Raw genomic sequence first — 10,155 nt, 5'->3', positions numbered from 1 at the left:
TTTCAATATTATTTTTATTTCTTTATGAAAAGGAATGTTGGTCAACGTTATAATATAGATGATCAGTAATTAATTGACTTTTCTGCAAATGCATTATAGGCCAAATAAAATGTTATCTTTTCATTTTTCAGAGATAATAATATAAGATATTTTTAAGAGTGAAAAAAATTGATGTAACCGAGACGTTATGCTTTTAAAAACAGCATAATTTGTGATATAGGACGACGGTAATAGCAAAAGATTACACACATTGACATTCATAATTTACTAAATCATATATTTGGTATTGTTGTATCTTAAGTATTATAAAAGTATTATCTTCTTTCTAGAGCCACTTTATCATCCACTAAAGTCATAGTGATATCAAACTTGGTTCTTATGTGCGGTATTGGTCCATCTTCAGGATCTGGTAGAACTCTGTAAGTTTTGAGAATCACGCATAAAGCTGTTTTTATCGACATCATGGCGAATGCATAACCTGTAGAAAATAAAATTGAAATATGAAAAGAGTGATTATTTTTTTAATTTCAAGAAGCGTTTAGCCGCTCTACCCAGCTTCACTCAGTTTGAACCGAGTTAAAATAAGACTTGCTAATATTTAGGTAAGCTACTCATTGTTGCTACTCGGTAAAGATGTAGTAGATTATCTAATTTTTAAATCAGTGAGTATCGATCGCAACTATCCATTTTATCTTTATAATATTAGTACACTTTACCAGGACAATTCCTAGGCCCATAACTAAACGGTATATAGCAACCAGGTGGAATATTCATAAAGCGTTCAGGCAGAAATCGATCGGGATCAAAAGAGTTTGCATCTTGTCCCCAGTACTTCTTGTTTCTATGTAGACCCCAAATAGATACCACTACACTGCTATTTTCCGGTAAGATTGTTCCATCCGCTGCAATTTAAGAATAAATTAATGTTTATATTTAAATACAATTTTGAAGAACCACAAGTTAATAACTTGACAATTATAGTAAATATCTGAAAAATTGAATCAAACCAAAAAAAATCGAGTTTTGTACGTTTCATACAATCAATCATTTAATGGCATATATGAAAAAAAAATACGATATAGAGGAAATACAATAAATAAAACTCTGGATACTAATAGTTTTTAAGAACAGTTTACAAATACACTTACGTAATACAGTTTCTTTGTTTATTTTTCTAACAATGAATGGCGCGGGAGGAAACAGTCTTAGAGTTTCCTTGAGAACGCAGTCCAAATAAGCAAGTTTTAAAATGTCATCCTTATTCTTTGGCAGCATATCTTGATCTTTAAACGTTGAATATAACCTGCATTATAATTCACGTTAAATAAGAATCAAAACAAAATACGAAACTGCTAATGTACTGCTAATGTGCTGTTAATTTACGTGGCCTATGCCACTACCACCAATTCTGATGATTACAATGTATTGACAACTCATAGTTAAAATCCGTCTAGCGGCTTGGGCCGTAGGGCGTACTAAAGAAATATACATACATACTTACACTCGAAAACCAAAACAATACTTACTCTTCATACACTTTGTTTTGTACTGCGGGATATTTTGCCAATAATTTTAATACAAAAACCAATGCAATTGAGCTCGTATCTGTTGCTGCTAAAAATATTGCCATAAGTTCTTCTCGAAGTTCTATATTATTGTATTCTTTTTTTCGTCTGGAGTAATTTATTAAGTGGTTTAAGAAAATCGTTTCTTTTACTTTCTTGTATTCATTTCTGTGAAGGCGGTCGCTTTTCGAACTAAAATCGCTTTGTTTCTCCGTAATTTTACTGCGGAGATTATGTTCTATAGCCTGTAAAAAGAATTAAAAATATTTATAAGAAATTATAAAAAATATTAAAATGTAGACCCCAAATAGATGCTTTTAATTAAAAGTGGGGGTTTTATTATTCAGGATGAAAAATTTAATAGAATCGACGTATAATATTGAAGGACCAAAAATGACTTTATAGTTCACGGCTGGTAGGTAGTAGTTGGCGTAATTCGATTTCTTTGCTTTCTTACCTGCTCAATAAAGTAAAAGGAGGTATTTTTGTGATATTCGCCATTAGCATAGTTCTTGTGAAAACGGTAGATCCAATCAGGATGAAGCCAGAAGCTAAGTATTCTTGTAGATAAATAATCTTTTACTACCATTATTGAATTCAAAAATGTTTCTTTATGATTATAGAGATTTTTAATAGCATCGGTGCCAATTGCCGTTTCTGTAAATAGTAATATTTCGATTTGATAGAATATAAATTATAATGTAGGGTCAATGTACCACTAGCTGACCAAGCGCCAATACATGACCGAAATTCAAATATATGCGCCAATTAAGAAAATACGGCAGCCCCAGATGATAGTTTATTGTTTTTTTCTATAAAGCAACATCATCTATAAAATAAAAACAAACCTTGCTGCCATTGGTCAGAAATATTGACATTTTTTCAACACGAAGATGTAATTAAGTAGGTGCCCCGTAAGTAATCACATTTTTTACTAAGAGTTTTTTATCGGGAGTTGATTGGGAAATCTTAATTTATCTTGAATGCAATCGATTACTCTTTATATGTCTTGTTATAGGCATAATGTTGAACCATTCTGTTATAGACTTTCGGCTTCATTTTTGGCATGAACAGTTTTTCATGATTTTTAGCGGCCTGGTTATCTTTTGGAGCAACGAAAATAATTTTTCGCCTATTGTTGACCAGTATGGTCAGCTCTTGGTTCTTTATATTTTGCTAAGAAAGACTTGCTTTGGTTTGTGCTTATACCTACCTAATTTAACAAACCATATAAGCCGTAGTTAAGTCATAGCTTTATGTTGCATATTTCCAAAAGCTGACCACCGTAAGATTTTTATACCGAACTTAGTTGGTCAGGTTTCGGGGCCGAGAATATTATTAACCTTGAGTTGTCCACTTGATTTCCGTGACCAAGTGGTTTGATTTCATCAACCTATCTTTATTTATTAAATAATATATTTATTTATTAAACAAAACTAATGTTCGAAGAAGGACATTTTGTCCATTTTGAAAATGGTCAACTTTTAGAGTAATGATGGTCAGATATTGGTGATCAGTGGTCAAGTAATGGTGTTTTTAGCAGAAATAACTTTCAGAGTAGTTTTCATAAAACCTTTGAAGGTTATCAAATTGATATTAAGAACAATAGTTACAGTGAGTATTCAATTATCTGTGTCCCAAAAATAACATTGAACGTAAAACAAATAACCCGTTTTTTATATATAGCTAAAGATAAAACCGCTTAAATGGTCAACTAGTGGTACATCCACCCTACTCAAAAGTCAAAAATTATGCATTAAATTCTAGCAGTAATTTACGTAATGACATAAAGCTGAAAAATTTGTTTGTTTGAACGCGCTTATCCACAGGACCTACTTACTTTAGAATATTATTATTTCACCATGGGATAGGTAGGTATTAATCCTAACGTGCATTAGCGAAGCCAGGGTGGACTGACGGACATACCTGATTTTATATAAAATATTATCATTGTGTAGGGATAAAAATTTAACTTACCACAGATAACATCAAACGAAAAATAATTGAAATACGGCCATAGGCTATGAGGCTCTTTATTTACTGTTACATGAGCAATATCTTCAGCAACTTTTTTACCTAATTTCAGAAACGTTTCAAAATGATTGGCTACGTTTTTAGGACTTAAAGTAGATATCATGGTTTTCCTTCGACGACGCCATATTGGTACTACAACAAATATAGATACTTCACGACTCATAATCATAGAGTGCTATATTTTAAAATTAGTTTGAGGTTCATTAAAATAATACCAAAAATACTATTAATTATATAATTGTCTCGTGTTTTTACCTGTTGCAAACAATGATCCATTACCAATTACAGACCTGATGAACTTCATGACATCATCTTTTTCCAGGTGATTCTTTAAAATCACATCTATTTTCAAAGGATCTGTCATCACTGCAAGAATAAAGTTTAATTGAAATGCTAAACTATTTAGGCTCTTATTGATTTTTATAGGATAGGACTTCAGCTGGACAAAGACTGTTTGAATGTAATGTTATTGTTTTCACATAATGTTTTTTTTTATTATTATAGATATCTCTTTTTAATCTTTTTAATGAGTTCATCCAGACAAAACCTGTTTGAATGTAATGTTATTATTCTTCACATAATATTTTTGCACTGATATTGCTGAAATATGGGATTTCATTGGGCTGTTACGTTTTATTTTAGTGTAGATACATTTTGCTTATTATTTTTATACATAAGATATCATACATTATACTAAACAGCTATTTACTTACTCAAGAATATTACAGGACCGAGACAAAATTTTAATATACCACCATTTTCCGAGCATTCTTGACTCATTTCTTGCAATGTTTCCATATTATCTGAAATGTAAAAATTTGTAGGCAGGATTCAATTATGTAAATATGATTTATATCCCAAAAATCTTTGAGATCCGGTCCTCTGTAGGAAATATTATATTACTGGAAAATTAAATTAAAAATGAACACTTACGTTCTGCATTGTGGGAAAAATGGAGTATGGCTCCTATTAGCGGTAAATTTTTCTTAGTGGAATATATTCGAAAAGCCAAAATGTGTCTCCGAATATGTGATTTCACAAAAAAACATAATATTAAAAACCATAATAAATACAACCACGGAAACATTATCTATAATTATTAACGTGTGATACAACCAAGTATCAAACCTTAAGAACACTGTATGGTCAATTAATTTGGTGTACGGTCTTTAATAAATAACTTGTTTTTTTTAATTATAGGCCTAATGACATCACAATATCGTCATGTGGGTTTGGTGTGAAAGACCTTTGCCATGCTATTTTAGCCCATTATAAGGTACACGCTACCGACCGATGTAGTATAAAGCATTTGCAATTAATACGAAAGGTTCCCACACTATTTACGTCATTACCTGCATGAAAAAAATATAGAACGTTACGCGAACGAACGGAAAGTAACACATTTCATATATAAAATTTATGTATAATGTTAATTATATAAAAAAAAAATCAAAATATTACGTTCACCTTTGGTTCAAATTTTAGTTTTGGTGAATGCTTTTTATTGCGCATGATTTCGATTTTTATTCATCAAGTTTCCACCTGCAAATATAAAAATGCATGTAATTCTATATTTTTATGTAATCCCAAGAAAGTATACTTTGTATATAAGCATATTTCGTTTGTTATTCTTCGTCTACATCTGTTTGTACCATTGCCTATACAAGAGCCAAAAATGTACGTTTGGTTGTCACTCCTTTCTGTTTTGATTTCATATTATGTGTTTAGATTGAGAAGAAAACGTTTATATGAACTTGCTAATCAATTTCCTATAGATGATAATAACTTGCCTATCATTGGAGCTGCATATTCACTTGTAGGTTCTACAGAACGTAAGTCTCACGTTTTTATTATGCCAATTATTAAACTCATACGAAAACGAAGTAGTATCACGTATCGTTATTAGTTTATTGTAATTTTTTGCCCGATAACCTTGAATCTTTGTTCCCACTCATATGACGACAATGAATAATTAATACTGTGACTGACTGATCTATCAACTCACAGACAAACTATTGGACCGAACGGGTTGAAATTTGGTATACCTACCCACTATGATGTAGGATGTAGGTATACGCTAAGAAAGGATTTTGATAAACTTTATCCCGATAGGTAATAAGGGAGGAAAGTTGGTATCATAAAATTTTATTTTTACCACGCGGTTGAAGTTGCGGGCAACAGCTAGTTGTATGTATATTGTATACATCTTTAATTCCTGACGTCAAAGAAAAAAAAACTTGTTCGATTTAAAACACGAGTGACTTTTTAAAGAATTCGATTGAATATTAATGAAGTAGGTACTTTTCGTTTTATTAAATGCTGCAGTATTTTTTTTGTCTTGTTATTTATTTTACAGATATTTTAGAAGTAATGCAAAATTCCAGCTATGCGAGTATGAACAATGGTGGGGTACTTGCTAGTTGGTTTGGGCCTCTGCTGTATTTTGGTAAAACTTTCATTTTAATAGAATATAGTAACATGAAATCAAAATATGATAAGAAAAGCATTAAATAAATTTATGCTTTTCTTAATATGAAAGTCACGGATATGGTACCAATTAATCATTTACTTCTAGTAAATTCTTGCCTCACACAAGTTATTGATCCAATTCAAATACTAAACTGTGTTTCTTTTATTATGTTTAAAGTAATTAATAAATTGTATTGCAGTGGTAACAGAGGCTCCAGTTCTCGAAACAGTTCTTAAATCCAGTCTAGAGAAGGACGATATTTATAGATTTATGTGGCAAGTTATTGGAAATGGCTCGGTCTTTGCCCCAGGTAAGTTTTTTATTATGCTCTGGTTATAAAAACAAGAAAATAAATACACAAAAAATATGTTTCAACTTCTGTGTTTAATTTTTATTTCACAGACATTAAAAACATGGACCTTCACATACATTAAATTTATTTATGCATAGTCAACAATGTCCTTAATAATTAAATGTATTTTTATTTTAGTACCTATTTGGAAGCAACGTCGAAAAACGATCATGCCTTTATTTAGCCCAAAGATACTTTCAACGTTTTTCAACATTTTTCTAGAGAACAGTGAAAAATTGTGTTCAGTGTTATCATCATTTATAAACGCAGGTGAATTTAGTTTATGGCCGTTTATAAATGCATATAGTTTGGATTCTACTATGGGTAAGTAAAGAGAAATATCGAAAAATTACTTGCGAGTATTAACATAACATTGTAAGATAAAAAAAAAAAATGTGTGCGTGTACTAGTGTACACACGTAAGAAGTGAAACTTCTTTATGACCTTATTTTACAAAAAAAAATTACTATATGCAACTTTACAGAAATACGTCGAATCACGCGTGGTAGGGATAAGAAAAAGATGGGCCGTAACGGAAAAATGTCATGCGTAACGAAAAAATGTTACACTAAATTTTTTTCCAACCCCGATTTAAGAAGTTTCACTCCAAAAATACTTATAATTTTTTATCTTACAATGTTTACATCAATAAGTCGTTTACAGAAACAACGATGGGTGTAAAAATTGGCGCTCAACAGAACCCTGATAATGCATTTTTGAACGCTGTCAATGAAGGCCAAAATTATATAGCTCAGAGAATATTCCACTTCTGGCTTCATCCAAACTGGTTGTATAGATTTCATCCTAATCATGAACGTATTAAAAAGTATATTAAAATAATGAATGACTTCGCCGATGAGGTAAGTCTCTTCTCATTAAGGAGATTCAAGAATCTTATGTGTATAATATTTTACTGATACAATTAAATTTTTAGGTGATTCAAAATAAAAGGAAACAAATATCGGATAACAGTGACGTCCTAGAAGGTATTTATTAAATTTAGAAATTAAAGACTTTTTAACGGATTTTAAACGCGATTTATTCAGCCAGAGAAAATAATTTTTTTCCAAGACTTGTGCGCGAGGCTATTGAAATTAAAAAACACCCAAATTTCAATAGAGAAGATGGTTTGAAACTTTCTAACACCTGGGATCCTGTTATTAAGAATTTAAAACCCCATGTCAAACATACCAAAAGACTAAAAGACACGATCAGCCAATACTGCCAACATCCGGAAAAATACTCCACATACCAACTACGGAGGAATAGGTGGAGGTAGTTTAAAAACAGCAATTTTTGAATGACCGTCAAGACGTATAACATCTCAGTCTCCCCGTGACCACGCTCGCTGTAAAGTGTTCGAAACGTCGGGAAAAATAATAGTATGAATAAATCGCGTTTAAAATCCGTTAAAAAGTCTTCAATTTCTAAATGTATGATACTCGCGTAAAATCAAACATTAGAAAATACTATTTATTAAATTTCTTTATAGAGTTGAGCAGAATTACAAAAAATACATCTACGATTAATGAAAAAAATAAGTTGGTTTTTAATGTACTTTCAGTAAAGAGCATTCTAGATCATTTGATTTATATGAATGAAGAAGATCATAGTTTGGACGATTTAGAACTACGAGAAGAAGCTTTAATGATGATAATAGCTGCAACTGATACGTCAGCGGTTTCCATTGGTTTTACTTTGAAGCTTTTAGCGAAATACCCTCATGTGCAGGAAAAAGTTTATAATGAGTAAGTTAATAAAACCATTAAATCTGTGAATGTTTTTGTCTGAATATACTATTAACAACAATCTCTCTATTGAGTAGGAAAATAAAGGAAGTATGTTCTCATGTATCAATACCTATTTGTTTTGAAGAGAAAATTTCCAAAAGGCTCGTTTTATACAGAAGCTTTTCGATGTTATTATAAACTGAATTTTAATTGTTTCAATCGTGTCCATACTAATATTAGGTATAAAATTGATATTGTTAGTTAGCGGTAAGAAGAAAAACAAAACAAGGGTTGTTGTTATTTTTAATTGACCCAAAAGGACGTAAAATTTAAAAAGTGAAAGCTTTAATGTATATTATTTGCAAATTATATTCTAGGCTACAATCAGTATTAGGTGATACGGAACGTCCGCTCCAGAGAGAAGATTTGTCACAACTAGACTATCTTCATAGAGTTATACAAGAAAGTTTGCGACTCTATCCCTCAGTGCCTTTTATCGGTCGAAAAATTGAAAAAGACACTTTATTACGTGAGTATTAAAGTTCAAAGTGGGAGAAACATTAATTTAATAAAATGTGTTAACTTTGGATCTACCTATTATTTTATATTATTTTTCTAGATGATGGATCCATACTACCCGCTGGTTCGGGCTGTATAGCGTCAATCTGGGGAACACATAGAAATCCAAAGTACTGGGGTCAGGATGCAGAATGTTTCGATCCTGATAGATTCCTGCCGCATAGAAATAAATTGCCACATCCATGTTGCTTCTTGCCTTTTAGCTCTGGACCACGTAATTGCATAGGTGAGCATGATTATCATCATAATCTAAATAAATATTTATATTTATATAATATAAATGAATTAAATAAAATGGAGAGACGAGGAATTAAAATATAAAAATAAGTATGTTCTAAGATTTCTTTATTTTTAGGATACCAATACGCCATGATGTCTATGAAAACGACACTAGCGACGATACTCCGCCATTATAAGATTGTAGGCGAACCAGAGAGAGGCCCAAAACCAAATATTAGAGTCAAGTTAGATATAATGATGAAGGCGGTTGATGGGTACAAAGTCGCCCTAGAAAGAAGATAAAGCGAGCAATTAATCACTACATAGTATAAAACAAAGTCGCTTTCTCTGTCCCTATGTCCCTTTGTATGCTTAAATCTTTATAAATACGCAACGGATTTGGATGCGGTTTTTTTAAATAGACAGAGTGATTCAAGAGGAAGGTTTTCGTATATAATTTATTGGATTTTAGACAAAGCGGGCGAAGCCGCGGTGGGTAAGCTAGTGTAGAATAAATCTTATAATATAAAAATGAATCCCAAAATGTGTTGGTAAGCGCATAACTTGAGAACGGCTGAACCGATTTCGATAATTCTTTTTTTATTATATTCCTTGAAGTACGAGGATAGTTCTTATGTAGAGAAAACGTAAATATGTACCACGGGCAAAGCCGGGGCGGACCGCTAGTACGAAATAAAATCAATCATGAAATAGATTACGAATCAATAGATACTAACTAATTTAGAATTTGTTATAGTAATACCTAACTCATATGAGTCACAAGATCGTACAATCACAATTCTCATTATCAGCTTAGATTGGTTCTTCTCTGCAACTATAAAGTTTTGGTTATAACTTATAATATTCCTCAGTGTATATTACAATAAACGTTTGATGTCTTTTTCCAAGTTTTTTCACTGACACTACTATAACGGTACTGTGTGATGTTTAGTCTTTGTTTAGTGTTATAAATTTTGTATTAAGGCTGCAGTCTAGCAAAATTGCGTTTTCAACAAGTTATTTGACAATTTTTTCCCGGCTAATTAAATGATAAACTGAATTTTTTTTTCTTGTTTATCAATTAGTGTTATATACGCAATGCGCGTGAATTTTTTCACATTTATAAAGTTACTTTATGTTACCTTAATCAGGCCTTCAAGATAAGTCTCTTTCCCCCAAAATCATTTCGAGCTAAGTTTGTGCACT

The 10,155-nt window shown here is 31.4% G+C and overlaps 2 protein-coding genes across 2 annotated transcripts; one reads left to right on the top strand and one right to left on the bottom strand.

The window, feature by feature from the left end:
- Positions 1 to 231: 231 nt before the first annotated feature.
- Positions 232 to 4,723, bottom strand: LOC149484754 (cytochrome P450 4c3-like). Its single transcript, XM_089701010.1, has 9 exons — positions 4,533 to 4,723; positions 4,313 to 4,402; positions 3,855 to 3,965; positions 3,543 to 3,731; positions 2,023 to 2,222; positions 1,527 to 1,810; positions 1,149 to 1,303; positions 717 to 902; positions 232 to 478 (listed from the first exon to the last, which is right to left on the bottom strand). Exons 1-9 carry the CDS (start codon positions 4,684 to 4,686, stop codon positions 315 to 317), a joined length of 1,533 nt encoding a protein of 510 aa, XP_089557136.1. The 5' UTR covers positions 4,687 to 4,723; the 3' UTR covers positions 232 to 314.
- Positions 4,724 to 6,586: 1,863 nt separating this feature from the next.
- Positions 6,587 to 9,360, top strand: LOC149484753 (cytochrome P450 4C1-like). Its single transcript, XM_089700403.1, has 7 exons — positions 6,587 to 6,745; positions 7,085 to 7,281; positions 7,356 to 7,407; positions 7,986 to 8,169; positions 8,529 to 8,680; positions 8,771 to 8,956; positions 9,086 to 9,360. Exons 1-7 carry the CDS (start codon positions 6,592 to 6,594, stop codon positions 9,250 to 9,252), a joined length of 1,092 nt encoding a protein of 363 aa, XP_089556529.1. The 5' UTR covers positions 6,587 to 6,591; the 3' UTR covers positions 9,253 to 9,360.
- Positions 9,361 to 10,155: the final 795 nt, after the last annotated feature.

The sequence above is a fragment of the Colias philodice genome, chromosome 11 (assembly GCF_061535455.1).
Source record: "Colias philodice isolate Cphi_HAF_F1 chromosome 11, ilColPhil1 Martin Lab GWU primary, whole genome shotgun sequence".
NCBI lineage: Eukaryota > Metazoa > Arthropoda > Insecta > Lepidoptera > Pieridae > Colias > Colias philodice.
The sequence above is the reverse complement of the archived record's forward strand: the minus strand, read 5'-3'. Positions and strand labels throughout refer to the sequence as shown.

Excerpts from the sequence above, each read along its gene's own strand:
- LOC149484754 (XM_089701010.1), bottom strand. The coding sequence starts at position 4,686 with ATGTTTCCGTGGTTGTATTTATTATGGTTTTTAATATTATGTTTTTTT. Across the intron at positions 1,304-1,526 it reads CAAAACAAAGTGTATGAAGA|GTTATATTCAACGTTTAAAG; the intron begins GTAAGTATTGTT and ends ATTATAATGCAG. Across the intron at positions 479-716 it reads TGGGCCTAGGAATTGTCCTG|GTTATGCATTCGCCATGATG; the intron begins GTAAAGTGTACT and ends TATTTTCTACAG.
- LOC149484753 (XM_089700403.1), top strand. The coding sequence starts at position 6,592 with ATGCCTTTATTTAGCCCAAAGATACTTTCAACGTTTTTCAACATTTTT. Across the intron at positions 7,282-7,355 it reads TGAATGACTTCGCCGATGAG|GTGATTCAAAATAAAAGGAA; the intron begins GTAAGTCTCTTC and ends TTAAATTTTTAG. Across the intron at positions 7,408-7,985 it reads TAACAGTGACGTCCTAGAAG|TAAAGAGCATTCTAGATCAT; the intron begins GTATTTATTAAA and ends ATGTACTTTCAG.